Raw genomic sequence first — 18,984 nt, forward strand, 5'->3', positions numbered from 1 at the left:
AAAGCGATCAATGGTTGCAGCGACAAGGCAAAGCCTATAGATAATGATGATTCTACAATGTCAAAAAAAAGACATATTTGACCGTCAATATTAATGAATGACTAACTTTTAAAGCCACATAAGGATTAACGTAAAATGCCAATTAAATTAACACGTTTATAAAGACAAAAACTTCAGAAGTTTTAAGTTTGAGACGATATTGTAATTTTAATCAAGACAATAGACTAATATATTATAGTACACACAGTTTCACTCACCATTAGAATGAAAGATGAAATGCATGAAACTTTGTAGCCAGAATCTCATTGTGTCAAGTTACCATTAAGTTTTAGACATCAGTGTTAATGAATCAAGTCTTTTACTCTAACTTTGGCATTGTTATTTTAATCACAACTAAACTGTCAATTTATACATGGTATATCATAATTGCATTTTAGCAAAATGTTTTTATTTAATTAGTGTTAAGACTATAATTAATACGATTAATTATAAGTACATCAAGATTATAAATTAACCTTGAGACATTGTAATGACTGAGGATGCTCGGTAGACGAGTGAAACATTTCCCAACTGTAGTATTATGTCAAGGATAAAATCCTAACAACAAAAACATTTTATGTTTTAAACAGGTGGAAAACAAGTAAATATTTGTATTATTTTATAACGAATTTCAATACGGGCCTAAATATGAGAGTATTTACAGTAAAATCTTGCTGCACGATTACCATACGGTTTCCTGGAGAGTGTCACCTAAAATAATATTTGATCGCTAGTTGTTTATTCCATTTATTACAACTTAATGTGTAACAGATCTAAGTCAAACAAAACACTGGATACGTACCGATATCAAGATGTTCAGCAAATTCTCCAGAGTTGGTAACTGTGGAATTAATTTCTGAACAACTTTGCTGAAGGCTTCAAATATACTATGGTCATAGATTGATGTTAAATGGAAACTCAGGTGAATCTGGTCGTAACCTGCAATTAAAAAAGAATTACCACACTTGATAATACTACTAATTAATAAATATTGAAACCAAATCTACCCTCTACCTGAATCAGTGAGGTCATCGTTAGCACGTTGGTGAATGTCCCGCTGAGTTTCCATTTTGTAATCGTCTGACAGGCCATCCACTTTGTGTATGAACACTTCAAATCTGATGTTCTGGTTTACTTTGAATGCTTTTGTGACTGTCAGATGTAATTTATTCAGTGCATCTATATAGTCATCCTGGAATAATAATATTACATTTTAATACAAATTCAGTAACTCTTACTGTGTAAACATGCATGGACAGGGTAAAAAAAAAAAATCTGAGTACAAAATTTTCGCTGCAGCTTTCTTATTTGAGGATGGATTAAGAATGGTGGTGATCACTGTTGACATGTAGATACTGTTGCGAGGAGGAGAGCCGTTATCTAATGTTAAAACTCTGTACTTCCCTAGATCTGAGCATCAGTTGATGTTCAACTTCTGAATCTCTAAGGACAAGAGGGTGGGGTGAAACAGAGGAAAGAATTTAAGGACTTTAATTGTGAAAGAATCATCTATGTGGCTTGATGATCTGAGGAGTGAATGAGGGTAGGAAGATAAGCGTTATAGGTTTTGCAGGTACTGCAGTGGCCACATCTGACTACAGCATCGGTAGTCAACATGTTCACGGCTGATAACGACACGTGCATCACACTCTGTGCCGAATATTAAAGCTAATATTTTTGCCAGTACCCATCCAAAACAGACTTCTTATCTGTGCATTAAGCTGCTGTTAAACATAATATGCTCGATCTGGGTATTAGATCAATTAGATCAATCTCCGTAGCTATTACAATTCAGCATACTTTTATACAATGTAAAAAGAGAATAGTAAGGCATACATTGCGGAAGTGGTGGAGTGTTACAAAGAGGGTCAGTGCAGAGACACTATGTTCTACTGCAGGGAGTGTCCAGGACAGCCAGACTTGTGCCTTGAGCAATGCTTTAAGCAATTCCACAAAAGGCAGTAGTAGTTGATACTCCAAACAATGCCATATCTGCCTGTGTTTGTTGCAGCACACTATTAGTAGCTATACATGTTTACTAGTTTCGCTATACAACGATTGTTCACACAGCAACAATAAGGATAATACAGAATTTTTTTATGAAAAATGTTCACAAACGTATAGAATATCTATAATTGAACAAAACATTCTTTCCCTCATTCCATTTCATTACCAGTCAAATAGCACTTCAAGCGAAAAGTACATCGATGATGCTGATGCACAATGAGCGTCATGGCTTCTATGTACAGAGATATTTTTGAAATAATTCAGATAATATAGTGAAACCTCATTAGTGTATTCCTCATTAACATGTTTTCCCACTTAGAACATCGTAAATTCAAAGTCCAAATTCTCATTCTATTAAATCTATATATAAAATGCCTCACTTATCACGTCACTAATTTTTGCTATTACCGCTTAGTATGATCACATTTTTCTTAGACCTGAAAATGTAACTGTATTTGTCACCCCTTCCAAAAGAAACTTTATTTCCAACTCGGGTAAGAGCCGTCGCCACACTTGCTTGATTACGGGAAAAGGCCTTCCTGAACTTCAAAGGATAAGTTGCACTTTTGGGGAGCAAACCGTTAGCTGCAGGAATGTTCAGTTTTGCTTGCCGGTTAGCAGCGAGATTGCTGAATAGCAGAGTAAGCCTGTTTGTGCTTGTATTTCACATTCCATTCAGAAGGCAGAAATGTATTTTGTGTAGAGTGGTACAGTGAAGTATAGCTAATATTTGTTGCGTGATACGGTAGCCTATTTCTGGATTAGAAACATAAGCATGTGAAATTGACTAGCGTGGTGCATGCAGTAGAAGTCTGCTAGAGCGAGTACGGCATATAGCGAGAACGCCGTTGTAATGACATTTTTAAAATGTCCCTTGAAAATTCCTATATTAAAATGTGTATTATCCTTCAGTTACAGCGAGAACCCTATCACAGATGCATCCGTTATTACGAGCGATTATGCGTGCTTTTTTAAATTTCCATTATCAATATTTATGGACTCCAGTGACTACAATGAATGTGAACAATCACCTTCAGTGTAGTTTTCATGCTATGTGTACCAGCGAGCTCTTTCGCTGACATTTGAACTCGAAGGGAATGTTAGAGTCTATTAGTAATACTCATCGACTGTTGTTGTGTAAATACAATTCGAAAATGAAAGAGAACATATTCCCGTAATAAATGCGTAAATAACCTGGCTGACAGTAGTTAGAAATAAAGGCTGAAGTAAATAATCAATTAATTTAATGTTGGGTAATGAAATTAACTAAGATTGTGATACATCTCAAAATACAGCAGGCTGGGCTGAGCGGCTCAGACAGCTGGGGTGCTGGCCTTCTGACCTCAATTTGGCAGGTTTGATCCTGGCATAGTCCAGTGGTATTTGAAGGTGTTCAAAAACGTCAGGGTCGGTGGATTTAATAGCACGTAAAAGAACTCCTGAGGGAATAAATTCTGGCACATCAGCGTTTCCAAAAACTGCAAAAGCAGTTATGGGGACGTTAAGTCTATAACACTAATTTTAAAAATACGGCACAGAAAGGATGACTGACATCAGAGGTTAGTTTATTATGAAAAACCTCTTTTGGACGTTTATGCAGGGGACAAGGAACAAGAATGAGTTGAGCGAGAAAACATACTACTGAATGCACGAATCAGAACTATCCAACAGAGAAAAGCCTTTTTTCGACGCAAGTACATTTTACGTTTTGTATGTATGGGTACAGTGAAAGAGATTGGCTATGTACTGTTTCTAAAGACGAGAGTATTAACAGGCGTGAAAAGGCCGCGGTTTAGAAAAGTATTCTCGTAGTAGATTGGTCAAGTCGCTTGCTCCGTAATAGAAGGTACGCAGATTTCATCGCATTTCTAATTTACATTTTAAAATGTATTTTCGTTCTCTGCCGTTGTTCTTAACTCTTTTTCACGCGCTTCCATATACGTATACAGTATACACCCACATCTTCCTTACGGACTTATTGCCTTTGAGCATTCTATCTGCAGGCTTCTGTGAAATGATTAAGTATCTCCACGATGCTCTATTTGCAACTAGTTCTGTGACCTCGTTTAGTTCCACATGCTTCCATTCATTGATAAATCATTTCATTCTAATGTTTAACTTTATGAAGATAAAGTTGGGAGGTACTGTAAATGTAAAGAACTAATCGGGATAAATATCCATTCATAGTAAGAGAAATTCGGGAATGGAATAGTTTCCAATTTCTTCGAAATAATTTACAAGAAGACTATGTAAACAACTAATAGGGAATCTGCTACCTGGGTGACAGTCCTATGTGCTATTAATCATAACATCACTTTCTATAAGTAGCATAGATATAAAGCAATTTTCTAGTAGACATAATACTGTGATTAAACATTTCAATGAAATATATTATTAACAAAAGAACGTATGAAAAGAGGCATACAGATTAATACAACGCTAATAATGGAAATAAAAAAGATTTGTCATAATAAAGACTCGAACCTGCATACCTTGTATTACGAAGTGAGCGTGGTAGCCATTACGCTACAACAATGCTTGAGGTTGTTAGGATACATTAAGTTATATCTCGTGTCTGAAAACTGAAAAAGTAAAAAATTAAAGCCTATTTGGAATGATTTCCAAATAGATTTTGATTTTATATCCTTTTAAAGTTTATTTACGAAAGCTTGACGTATAAAATGTGTTCCCTAAGATACAGATGCGAGAGGCTGGTGTGACCGTTGCAACTCAAGGGAAGCATTAATGTTCAAGATCCTGCAATACAATATCGGCCACTGTTACAGTATCATGCTTTTTTCAGTATACTACGCTAATTTAAGTTGTATGTCACCAGAAATACAGCTAATAATGTTCAACTCTCAAAACCTGCCCAGCAGGTAAAGTCTTGATGATGATGATGATGCTTGTTGTTTAAAGGGGCCTAACATCGAGGTCATCGGCCCCTAATGGTACGAAATGAAATGACAACAAAAGGTTCAAAAAATCCACTGACCAAAATAAAAAAAATGAAAAATGAATAGATGGACATGAACCCAAAAAACAAAAAACAAACAAAAAACAGTGGATCCGACTCAAAAAAGGTCATAAATAACACTATTACTTACCAGGGGACCACTTATAAAGCACAGTCCTGAATCGAGGGTGCTTGATGTCTAAAGGGGTCCAAAAACCAGGTCTAAGGCCCCTCAGAATGGTACATGTCGCGAGTAAAGTAGAACCATGGTATTTGTCATTTTGGGGTACTAATCAAAAGTAGCGAAGACTCACGGTGTTCCACACAAGATGGTACTACTCACAAGTATTGTACTTCGTATAGGTAACGCAAACCTATGGTGTTTCCCACACAATGGCGCCACTCATAGCCAACGCAAACCGATGAGGTTCCTCACCTAAGTGTACTAACCACAGGGACTCGCACTATCCCATGGTGTTCCTCAAGTAGTGGGTACTAATCAAAGGCAACGCAGACCCACGGTGTCGCTCATATAGTGGTACAACTCACAGGCAACACCTAGACCCTCAGTATTGCTCACATGGGTACGACGCACGGGTACTGGAAACCAACAGGAGAACCCCCTCTTGCTGCTACTAATCACAAACCTATTTCGTACATAATGTAGTGGTACTACTCGCAAGTACAGGCAACCCATGGTGTTCCCCGCATGATGGTACAAATCAAAGTAGTTTCATGGTCCTAATTCAATCATCCCTTGGTCGCCCCCTTTAGTCGCCTCTTACGACAGGCAGGGGATACTGCGGGTGTATTCTACATGTGCGTCCCCCACCCGCAGGGGGTAGTGTGTTTGGTCCACGAGAGGTATTTTATTTCCCTCAAGTCCACCGGCAAGCCGGTTAGGACCCCCCTATCCGCCACCTGGAACGCGCCACGTGGGAGTATCACCTCTCCCCCTGCTACGCCAGCGTAGCAGGTTCGTGGGGGTAGAGTCCTATCGGGCCCTCGAAGTGGCCGATAATTTACGCGCCGGTAACTACGATTTATGCTGCCGATAGCGCTACCTGGGGGGTGACAATTAAAAATAGGAAAGGATTTCCACCAATCAATACTTATTTATTGCATATATTAAACTACAGGACCGGTTTCGACCTCATATAAGGTCATCTTCAGCTGAACCATACATACATATTTATATAATGAAGCTTTGATTAAGATCGTGTTGTTAAAGGAATGCTATATGATGATGATGTACATTTAGTCACATAAAATGGGGCACGTCTTAGCGTGAACTGGCGTACATGTCATTCTGTACAATATTGCAACTGTATGTGTAAAATATTATGTTGAAGGTCTTAAAATTAGTGTATAAAATATGTCTTTACTTAAACTTATATATATATATATATATATATATATATATATATATATATATATATTGTATTGTATTTATCTTGTACACATATATATATATATATATATGATATATATGTGATATATATATATATATAAGATAAATACAATATATCAAAACACTTCATGCATATGAACATTCGTTCTTGTTTGTTGGTCAATACATCGACTAACTTCCGTATTTAAGTCTTATTTACAGTTGTGCACTTCAGCTGCTATTCTTGGAGTTTGTAAAATTGCATGGATAAAAAGTTTTGTCTTCCTGTGTATATGTGGGATAAAACACTTTCAATTTTAAAAAGTTGCCAAATGTATGGATGAAATTCAACTAAAATATGTTCAGCTCTGCTGTGTGTGTTGCCCTTTTATTGGAACCAATTCATGTTGTCCTGTGGCGTCCGTAAATTTGGATGTCATTGGGTTCAAAGTAGTGGCTCCTTTCCCTTTTGTAGCTGTGCAATGATGTTATGTTTATCTGTGGAAGATAAGATTGAGTTATACGTGATATCGTGTTGGAGGAATGTCTAAGGGTTATGTGTGTGAATTAGAATATGTACTTACTGTTGTTGGTGTAGCTGAGTTGTGTTTCACGTGCGAGCCTTTAATGTACTACTTCGTGTTCTTGGGCTCATACTAGCTGCTGTGAGGGGAAGGGAAGGAGGGGTAGGGAGAGTTGTTGTTTTGGGGGTAGGGGTGGAGCTGGGTGTGTTGTTTGGTGTTTTTCTGTTGCGTGTTGCGTTCTGTTTATCGATTAACTTAAGGTAAGGGTTTTTTAGGGCGGGGATAACTGTATTGAAGATGATGTTAGTTTTTTCTGTGATTTCATTTATGTTGTAATTTGGATTGGTGTACTGATCTAGAGTGCTGTAAAATTCTTCTGTTATGTTGAGCAGGGGGCCTTTGGGGTTTATGTTTAGGATTTGCATATCGTTATCGATGTTTGTAAAACTGTGTTTATAGTCTGCGACATGTTGTCCTATTGAGGAAAAATGATTGTATTTCACCGCGTTTATGTGTTTGTTATATCGGGTTAGGAAGTTTCTACCGGTACGTCCGATATAGCTTGTCTCGCAGTTATTACATTTGATACGGTATACCCCTGAGTGGTTGTATTTGTTATTGCTGTTGATTGTCCTGACGTTGTGTATGATGTTGGTACTATTGTGTGTAGTTCTGAATGCTATTCTTAGGTTATGTTTTTAAAAAATGTTAGTTATGGGGTATATGTGTACATTATTGAAAGTGAATAGTGCATAATCTTTCTTGGATTCGTTTACTTTTGTTAGTTTGGTTTTGGGTTGGGATTTTATTTTGTGAATGATTTTGTTAACCATTTCTTTCTTGAATCCATTGTTTTTAGCTATGTCATGAATTAATTGTAATTCTTTGTTTAGATCTTCTTTTGTTAATGGTATATTGAATGCTCTGTGTATCATGCTATAGTAGGCTGCTCTTTTGTGTATGTTGGGGTGAACAGAATCCATTTTAATTGTATTTGAGGTATGCGTGGGTTTTCTGTATATTCTGTAAGAAAGGTGGTCATCATGTCTAGTTGTCGTTATGTCCAGGTAGTTCAGTTTGTGATTGTTTTCGGATTCCATGATAAATTTTATATGGGAATCTATTGTATTGAGTTTATCTAATATATCAGTTTCATTTGTGGACCTATTGTCGAGGATGATAAAGAGGTCATCAACAAATCGACACAAAAAAATACCGTATTTAACGGCATAATCGTCGCCACCGCGTAATCGTCGCATCCTTTATTTTCAATACAAAAATCGGACTTAAAACCTTTAATTACATGATCGTCGCACGTCCAAATTTTGTTCACTAATCTGGTTAAAAGGTAAATGGAACTGCAACGTAAGTTGCACATGAATGCGCAATTTAAATACGTGTATGGTTTATGGGCAATTTGGCAACACAGTCACGTTTGCGACATGTTGCACAACGTATAAATAAATAATACCGGTACATGTACGACGCATGGCTTACCGGTAGACTATCGGCAGTTTGACAACGTGGTCGCGAGACAGTGTACTATTTATTCACCACCTACATATTATGCTTACCGGTAGGCTATCGGCAGTTTGACAACGTGGTCGCGAGACAGTGTACTATTTATTCACCACCTACATATTATGAGTTCCCATTTGAAATACGTAAGGCTGTAAGTTATCGCTTATCGGCAACGTCGCCAGGAAATACCGGCTAGGTAGGTTGAATGGACCTCGAACCAGCCCTCAGATACAGGTAAAATTCCCTGACCTGGCCTTGAATTGAACCCGAGGCCTCCGTGTAAGAGGCCAGCACGCTACCCCCACACCATGGGGCCGGCTCCTGTGTTATTGCGCACGAAGTGAAATCCAAGACGATAACGCAGATTTCCACGGAATTATTCAGCCGAATTATTTACGATGTCTCAGTTGTCATCGCTAGACTCTTATCTTACTACTACGTCATAAGTGTCCGGGCATGGGATGAAAACTTTTATCCAAGCAGTCAAGATAATTATTATCCAATGCTATTAAAGTTTTATTTTATAAACTCGACAGTAATGTAATGTAAAATCATCAATAACTGGGAAGAAATATTAACCTAATTACCGTATGTTTAAAAGAAATTGAAAAAAAATGAATGTTTGTTACTGACGTCTCGGAATACAGTCAACTATACAGTAGATCTACACCGCGCTAGCTAGAGCTCCGGTTTGCGAGCTTTGCGCAAACGCAGTAGTGTGTCGCAACCAACGAGCTAAACTGATAAATTGTTGCATGCTTCCTTGCTGCCTAACAGTATTGGCTGCTCTGGAATGGACAGATCACAGATGCATTTATTTGTTTCAGATTTACGTGATTACTGTAGACATGTGTGCATGAGAATTTAAGTTTTTAATGTGTGTTTTGGGTGTTTGCAGAAATAATTTGTTTTAATAGTGAACAATTACGGAAAGTCATTTATATCGCAAAACATTAACGTGTGAAGCATTTATAAGCGATTATGCGTAAATATAGAAACTATTCTGCGGGCTTCAAGCTAAGCGTAATTGCCTTCGCTGAACAGCACGGGAACAGAGCTGCAGAAAGAAAATTTTCTGTGAGTGAAAAGTTGGTGCGTGACTGGCGGAAAGTAAAAAACAAGCTAAAAAGCACAAACCCTTCTAGACGCGCGTTTAGAGGTCCTAAAACAGGGAAGTTTCCTATAATTGACGAAGGAGTGTTTAGGTACGTCAGTGAAATACGTAACAATGGCTGCAGTGTATCATATGAAATGTTACAAATTAAGGGACAGGAGGTAGCGCGCAAACACAACATACCGGTAACTCAGTTTAAGGCGACTCGTGGGTGGATTAAGGGGTTCATGCGACGACACAATCTGTCAGTGCGAAGGAGAACAACACTAAGCCAAAAGTTGCCTGCTGATTACACGGACAAGATTGTAAATTTTCACCGATTTGTCATACGTTTGCGCAAGGAAACTTCGTACTTGCTTTCTCAAATCGGTAATGCCGATCAGACTCCAATCTTTTTTGATATGCCTCGCAACAGCACTATTGCGCTAAAAGGATCACGGAGTGTATTAATGAAAACCAGCGGTAGTGAGAAGTTGCGATGCACGGTAACGCTAGCCATTACAGCTGACGGGAGAAAGTTGCCGCCTTACATCATTTTCAAGAGGAAAACGATGCCTAAGAATATACAGTTTCCCCGTGGAATTCATGTACGAGTGCAACCAAAGGGTTGGATGGACGTAGAACTCATGCTGGACTGGGTTAAAACTGTGTGGAATAGAAGACCTGGTGCACTACTAAAACAACCAGCTCTGCTTGTTTTAGATAGTTTCCGAGGTCACCTTGTGAACGAAGTGAAGCAAATTCTCACTACAAATAAGACACGACAGATAGTAATTGCTGGTGGCCTAACATCTGCTTTGCAGCCACTAGACGTATGTGTTAATAAACCCTTTAAAGACCACTTACGTCGATTTTACGAGTGGATGATGAGCGGCGATCAGCAATTGACGCCCACCGAAAATATCAGGCGTCCACCCTTGGACTTGTTATGCTCGTGGGTGAAGAAGAGTTGGGATCTTATACCACCTGAACTAGTCTCCAAGAGCTTCAAAAGGACTGGGATTTCGAATGCACTAGACGGTTCCAAAGATGACGCAGTGTGGCACGGAGAAGAATCTGATACTGGTATTAACAGAGGCGAGGACGGCGCATCAGATAGCGAAACCTGCGATAGCGACACCGAAGATTTGGAATAAATTGCGTACCGGTAAGTCCGCATTTCACAACAAAGCGATAATTTTTTGCAAGAGTAATATTTTAACTTTAATACTCAAATTAATGACAAATTAACTTAATACGTTCATTTTTATTTTCAGGTTGGAAAAACGTTCGCTGCATTGTTGCGAAAAATTATGAATTTTGTTTTAGACTATTTTAATTATTTTGATGTATAAACGCGAGTATTACGTTCATCTTAAATTTATATCAAATACAATTTAGTTATAAATACATTTTTTGAGTAATACAAATACTGGTATTAAATATTCATCGTATAATGGTGCACCCTACAATTTGAGGTTCCTTTGTATGTTATTAGTCGGGTCTTTACGTTTGATGAGGAAAGTGTTATCTTGAAAACATTCTTTGGTTTTCAATATGTATTGGTCTTTGTCGATAATAACTGTGGTATTGCCCTTATCGGGTTTCGTTATTAGTAGATTATTCTGTTTTATCTTATCTTTGAGTTTGTTTATGTGTACTTTATTGGTTGATTTATTATTTTGGGAGTTATTGTGAATTTTGTCGATATATTGTGGGAGCCTTTTTTTAATATCATATCTGACTTCGTCTCGTAGCTCATGTGGGATTTTCTGTATGGCGTTTTCTATTTCGGTGATAGTAGTTGTAATGTTCTGGAAAGTTGATGTGTTACCCCAATTGTGCTTGGGTCCCTTGCTCAAGATAACAGTTTCCATTTCGTTAAAAGTCGTATTTGTGAGATTTTTTACGGGTGGGTGGAATTTGTGTTCAGTGATTTCATTGGGAAAGGTAGGAGAGTTCGTGTTCGGAGTTTCGGTTTTTGGGTTTGGTTTGGATGGTTGTTTAAGTGCTTCTAATTTCTTATTTAGTGTATTCTGTTTTTTGGTGGCTAAGTTCCTTATTTTTTCTGTCGTGATCTGCTGAAAATCATCCCAATAGCTATGTGGTAACTCGTTAGATGCCTTTAAATGTATTCGGTATAGTTCGTTGTTAAGATGTTGTTTTTTAACGGTATAAAAACTTTATTTCTTCTTTCAGCCAGATTTTGTTTGTTCTTTTTTGCGTATTATGAGTTTGTTTGGTGTGCCTGTGTTTATTGTCGAAACCGGTCCTGTAGTTTAATATATGCAATAAATAAGTATTGATTGGTGGAAATCCTCTCCTATTTTTAATTGTGCAATTCGTCAATATGGAAATGAAGATTATAGATTACGATACCTGGGGGGTGGTCGAACGGAAACATCCTTTTACGCGGAGGGCAAGTTATGTGCTACTTTACCAGTAGGTGGTAGAACCGGCCCTAAATCGCATTTAATTTGAATTTAGAAACTTAAATTTGGACAATTCGAACTCAGAAATGTATAGCAAGTTACTTTTGTAACGGTTCCACAAACTGAAGTCTACAAATAATTCCCAAGAATTCCCTAGTTTTATTATAGCTTCCTAGTTACGATCAGGTAGTCACTATTGTTAAGGGACTGAACTTTTATCTCCAAGATTGAATGAGTGTAGGATCGGCATGGCCTTGACCATGGCTCGTCTACGGGCATCCGCACTTGGCCACCGGAAATCTTCCCCTTCCCCCACCTTGATATCGTCAACCTTGGAATAAAGTAACTAATGCAGACATTGTTCCAGGAGAACTAGAAATGCATCTGGAACCTCAGTGATGCCAAGAAATAATGACTGATGTAAGTTATGATGTGTAATTAGCTGATGATATTGAAGTTGCAGTACGCGGAGATCTGACAGAAGACAAGATTCTGTCAGACGTGCTACAAAATTCCAATCCATCCAATGATGAAGAGGAGAGCAGTAATGAGCAGTAAGGCGAGCAATGGAATTAGTATATTGTTACGTGTGCTGAATTGTGTGTTAATGCTGTTGTTTTACTAGTGTTCATACAATATATTTTCATATGAAAACTTCCATCTACAGTACAGGACAACATGGCAGCTATTAAGATACGGTAGAATGGATAATACTGTATTCATTATGATGAATTTATTAAATTTTATGTATTTATATAATACCGTACTACATTTTCATTAAAATATCATTCTTGGTTAATTCGAATTTTGGATAATTCAAATCTTCTCTCATTGGAGTGTGATTAAAAGGCGTCCACCGTATCACGATACCAACATCGAAGCGGTCGCGAAAGTTTTAAGCCAATGTAGAAAGATGGACAGTCTGCACTGAAGCTGGCAGATGCAGCAGTGTTCTCCCCAGAAATTTTCGTCAGCCAGGTGGCAGAATGAGTAGCTGGGCGGGGGATACTACATAGGAAAAAACTTTGTTTTATTCCTCTCAGAGCATTAACAATAATAATAATAATAATAATAATAATAATAATAATATGGCCTCAAATATTGTGTGCAAACATCTTAATTCGACGCCATATAGCTGCTTGCTCATCAATTTCAAAGTTCCGTTTTACTCTAGGCCTACTAGATGGCAGGGTAAACCAAATCTCTCTTGGGCATCTAAGGTTGAATTTTAGTGAATTTTGTTGGGTAAATAACAAATATGTCACCAGATATCTCTTACATGTCAACACCGTACGACATGGAGTGGTGCCCTACAAAAATCTGACAACATCTGCCAGGTTCGAACCCGGTATCTCTACCACTGATCCACAGAAGGCATTAACAGTAATATCAGGCAGGTAAACTCTTTTAGTGTTAGTATCACGAACAAGACATTCTAGTGTTCTTTTGCTTGTTCATAATCAAACACCAGGGCATGTAGAGTGTCATACAGGTTTCTGAAGTCATGAGGAATTGAGTGCTCATGAGGTGCGATTCCACATTAATCCAGACACCGCTCGTGCATGACACTATGTTAGTCAAGCTAAACATTTGAAATCTGATGTAATTAATCCAATTATGCTAACAATAATGAAGATTTATCATTTAAATGAACAGTTTTACAGTATTTACAGTTTAATTTGAAGCACACAATGATTTAAATATGTATTACTATTACATAATTAGTGTGTATCTAGGTTATGTTAGCCGGGCGGTCTGTAGAAACGGCAGGGCGATGCGCCCACTAAAATGGACCTAGGGAGAACACTGTGCAGTCATGACGACCTTGAATGGGGTAAGATTTGTTGGTGATGCTACTAGTGGGAACTGGAGAGGTTCATAGCAAGTGAAAATGTTTTTGGGGTTTGATAGGCTTCTGAATGTGATTGTGGGGAATTTTTGGAAGATCATCTGTACAGTTCTTTTAAAATGTGATTTTGTGCAGACCAGGATGATAGGTGGTTATTAAGGGTACAGAGTCTGGTTGTTTGGACGATCTGGGAATAGAGTTCATGGCCCAGGAAATCTGGTGGTCAACCACTTGGGCGGTGTAAACCCTAAGCTGTATTGTACCTCTGTTGGTTCTCTTAGCCGAGCATTCAATACAATTAATTTATATTAAATACCTGATGTATTGAAACTAAAGAACTACATATGCGTAGAAATGTCCTAAGTTTACTTACCTGCGCATCTATAACAAATACCAAGGCTCCACATCCACCAAAGATCATGTCGGAATCGAAGGATGGATCAAAAAAGTCTATCTGGCCTGGAAAATCCCAGATTTGGAACTGCACAAAGCTTGAGTTGGAGATGTCGTCTTTTATAATCTTGTTGGTGCTTTCGAGAAACAGTGTTTCATTTGGAGACATCTTGTGGAACACTACTTTCTGGATTGATGACTTGCCACTTCTGAAAGAATAATTACTTCGTCTAGACTCTGACAACATACACATTCAAAGACCTCTTACTTACCAGTTTAAATTTATTAAATATAATGTTAGAAGTAAAAAGACAAGAATGAAAAAAGTAATGATGAAAAAAATTGATGTTAACAGCTTTTCACATTTTAGATGACCAGAAGTTGGCCATGTCAAGTGCAGTATGTATGTCTTTCATGGCGCATGTGGATAGAGATACAGTATAACATACAGTAGGAAGTAGACATCTATCTGCACAGCTTCATACTCACAAAGTACTGACTCAACAGGAAGGCCCCACTTTTGAAGCTTCATCTTGCACCTTGTGGTCCAGAGCATAGCTTATGGAGAACCTCCCATGTTGTACATGTCTCCAAAGGGTCAGGAGGAAGCTCTTGCTCGCTATGATGAACCTTTGGGAGCTTCAGTGATTAAGAAACTTTTTCTTGATTTCAACCCTGGATGTGCAGGTTGATAGCCGCATTAGGGTAGGCTTGGACAGTTACTACATCAGTTTTCTTACGCCTAACAACTATCTTGCTTCCAACATCAAGAGGAGTCGTGCCAGTAAGACAATGGGCTTCTTTATGGTTGTAAGTCTTAGACAGCCTGCGACGATACACAGGTCTCATCAAGTTCAGATTACATTCGACAAATTGTATATTTTTTGCATGTTACAGTAGTTTGGACTCTAATTTATTGGAAAAAACAAAATAAGAAAACAGTTTTCTGCTTGAAACTCATATCCAGAAGCTTAAAACTATAAGTTAAAAGTCATCCAGCAGTCCTTGACATGCCCTCATTTCTTCCTTGGAACAGTTCTCCAATAAACATCTTGCCTATAATAGATTAGGAACTGAAGAATATTGTTTACAGATGTTTCAGCCTTGTTTGTGCACTAAGTCTTTCATTTGTTCTCTATTTTTTTTTTGTTGATTATCCGAATAGATGTGCATTACTGACTTCAGAAAGCCTTTTCAAAAATGAATTTATGAAACATATAAAAGAGGTTCTCAAAGATAGAAGAACCAATTACAACAATAGCGAATGCTCGAAAACGAGTAGGTTGATCTTCCAAGCAGGACTCTTCATCTGCGAGTCCGCATGTGACTGAACACCCCAATCCAGGAGGCACACAGCTCCTTTTCTTTTCTACATTGCCTCTAATCGTTCACTATTCTCTAATGGCTTTCTTCAAACAGTAGTGTGCCGTGATGAACTAATGATCTCCAGGATGAGCGGCTGAGGTGTTCTAGTTATCAATGTGATGCGTCTTTAAGTTAGCCTTAATCACATCCTTAAATCGCTTAAAACAATGTTTTCCCACTGTTAACTCAGAGTAAAACACTCCTTTGGGAATACAATTATTGGACATTTGTACTTCATGCCCAGTCCATTGTAGCTGCCATCTTGAAACCATGGCTTCTATACCGACGGTCTGCGCCTCTTCAAGGACGCTGACATTTTTGCATCTGTCTTGCCAGGTTATATATATGATTTTCCTTAAACATCACTGGCGATATTGATGTCGTCTGTTGCATATCAAGGACGCAAATCCGTATAGTAAGCTGGGAACTACAACTGAACTGTATATATGTACATGAGGATCTTTGTTACGACATCATGATCGTCAAAGTTTGGCAAAGGATGCTCCAGCACAGTTTATTATAAATTGGATTTCCGAATCTATATTTGTGCTTGATGAGAGGATGCTGCCAAGGTACGGAAAGGTGTTTACTACTTGCAGGCTCACTCCGTCGATGGAGACACTGATATGTCTACATCCTTCTCCAGGGGCTGGTTGGTAGAGAATATGTGTCTTACTGGTATTCAGTTTGAACCCAATCTTTTTGTATGCAGTGGAAAAGGCATTCAAGATTCACACTAGTTCTTCATCAGACTGAGCTACAACTGCATTATGATCAGCATTCTGTAACTTGACTAAAGTTACAGAAAGTGTACAAGTCCTTACCCTTACACGGCTCAAATTAAACAGTTTTCAATCCATTCTATAAGTTACCTGTATTCCTGGAGGAAGAAAGTCCTCGACTAGCTGCATGACAGTGGCAATATATAATGAGAATGAAGTAGTATCATTCTGCTATGCGATTTTATTTTATGTAAATAAATATCACACGAGAACACGTTCACTTCCTTGTATAAATTACTTTATTTACATGGTAAGTCACAACACACAATTATATACAGTAGCAAATGACACTACAACACTTAATGGCAGAGTACCCTGAAGTCTATTCTGACAAGTACAGATATCAACAACACTGACTTGCGCACTATAACATCCACTCTCTTGAACTCACCGACCCCACCTCGGAGTTGAAGCACACTCTTGAATTTCTTGACTCCACCTCGGAGCCCAACAGTCACTCGCAGTCCATCACTTGCCTTCGAGTCCAACCTGACTCCGAGTCCAACCTCCTGAATCCTCACCGACTGACAGCTCGATATATATACTATTCGATCAACCATCTAGAATTATCGATTTCTGGAAGAGTTCTTACAACACTCTAATGGAACACACTCCAAACATTGATCGACCAGCTAGTCGAATGGGTACTCAAACTTTCGTTTTCTGTTTAATAATACACACAGAAATTTCTCCAATATTCCTAATGTCTCTGGATAATAAAAACTTACAGTAAGTTTCCAGAATCCTTCATATATACCAAATTATAGTACAATAAGTCTAACATACAAACATTATGGAATTTTCTACCACTTTCGGCTATATGGATTTTGAGGTTAAACTTATACACAATATGTATTTGAGGTTATACAAAGTCGTCTTCTTAATCAGTCGTCTCCAAACGGAGGTAGACGATCCACACGGTCAGCTCCGATCTTGACGTTGCAGCCATGCCATGTGTATTTATTGGAATATCTCTCAGGATCTTTAATGCAGTGGTTTCCCGTTGCCTTCTGCATCCTAATGCCGTTGACCAAACTGGTTCCTCCGCCTTTGGGAACAATTTCTTGTCCCCAGGACAACAGAGTGCTCTTACCCATACCCGCTCATCCACTCTCAAAGAGACTGTCGGCACTTGGTATAGGGGATCTCCTTATACCGGGAGATAATCGATAATCGGTCCCTTCATTCGTTAGCCGCCTGCATATAAAATATGTGGTGAATGTCAGGATTTCACAGTCATTGAAACAAGGACCAAATGGCATTTCCTTGTTTCTCTGGTTCTTTAGAGAAACAAGTACATAATACATATTTACAGGGAAACCATGTACTAGTCATCTTTAACATTTAATAAAATATAATTTAGCATTAAATAAACTATAATTAAAATATATTAAACATAATAATTGAAGGTTTTACACCAGTTACGATGTCGTACCTATGACAGTAGTACCATTCAAACAGCCTTGCTTAACACTGATATTGATATGAAATGGCTCTCCAACAGAGTTGGTACCAATTACAGTTGCCATATATCAGTGTAGAATACTTTCAAGATGGAAGTACATTTCTTTGGAAAACCATACAATGCTAAAATCTTCCGCAACACATCATAGTTTACAGAGTCAAATGCCTTAATGAGATCAATTAAGGCAATACAAAAAGGTCACAGTATGTTCTCAAAGTGTAAATATTGTGGTGCCCCTAAACAAAACAAAAACTGTCTTCTGCTGATATGAGTGTAAGTAATATGTTACAGGAAGGAACAGGAGCAGTGATGGGACAAGAGAGAGGGTGAAAAAGATGAGGACTACCTATCTTGCGACCAGAAATTGTACAATAAAAGAAACACATCAACAGACGCAAAGCTCAGGTATTACAAGGCAACAGTGCAGTACTGTACACGGCCGAGACGACGACTCTAGAAAGGGATAGGGCAGAGCAACTGGAGAAAGAAAAATTCTGAGAAAGATACTGGGACCAAGAAGAGGAGATGAAAGGTGGGAGCAAAGATCAAGCGACAAAATATACCGATTCACGAGGACGATCTCCCAAGAAATCAGACTCAAAAGAGCAAGATTTGCTGGACATGGAGAGAATGACCAGAAGAGTATGGGAGACAATGGGTAGGATGAGAGGAAAGACTGGAATAAGTGGGTTGTCAAACTCCGGAAGGACTGGACGAGATGGGAATCAAGGTGGAAGGGACAGAGAACTGAAGAAATATACACCAACCAATATACCAGAGCTAAATGACAGAATCGTACAGAAATAGGATAGAGAAGCCCCAGTAGGAAAGACAAAGATGATACTGAAAATATCAAATGAAGAACGGGAGAGGAGAGAGAGAGAGGATAAAGAGGTTCTGGGAGGAGAAAAAAACCCAAACCATGACAAAGCTGCCCGTGGTCCTACAGAAGCCGTAACAAAACAAGGTGAAGAAGAAGATTGTAAATAGTTTGAATGAGATTGTATGAGAAAATAATGATGATTCCACCAGGGGGGGGGGGGAATCAATAGGAACATTACACAGTGACCATCAAACAAGCGTTTACGGCAAAATGAAGCGAGATGTGCAGAGGGACCTGTTGGGAAGGACAGGCTGTATTCCCCCAGAACCCTAACAGTCCTTCCCA

At 38.4% G+C, this 18,984-nt stretch overlaps 1 protein-coding gene across 2 annotated transcripts in view; it reads right to left on the reverse strand.

The window, feature by feature from the left end:
• The window catches only part of RagC-D (Ras-related GTP binding C/D), a 69,583-nt gene that overhangs the window by 40,931 nt on the left and 9,668 nt on the right, over nucleotides 1–18,984 (reverse strand). For both annotated transcript variants that reach the window (XM_067152297.2, XM_067152296.2), the window contains exons 3-5: nucleotides 14,185–14,413; nucleotides 1,054–1,231; nucleotides 842–978 (exon numbers count right to left, since the gene is read on the reverse strand). In XM_067152297.2, coding sequence (XP_067008398.1) covers nucleotides 842–978; nucleotides 1,054–1,231; nucleotides 14,185–14,413 — 544 coding nt within the window. The remainder of the gene's footprint in view (nucleotides 1–841; nucleotides 979–1,053; nucleotides 1,232–14,184; nucleotides 14,414–18,984) is intronic.

The sequence above is a fragment of the Anabrus simplex genome, chromosome 8 (assembly GCF_040414725.1).
Source record: "Anabrus simplex isolate iqAnaSimp1 chromosome 8, ASM4041472v1, whole genome shotgun sequence".
NCBI classification, from domain to species: Eukaryota; Metazoa; Arthropoda; class Insecta; order Orthoptera; family Tettigoniidae; genus Anabrus; species Anabrus simplex.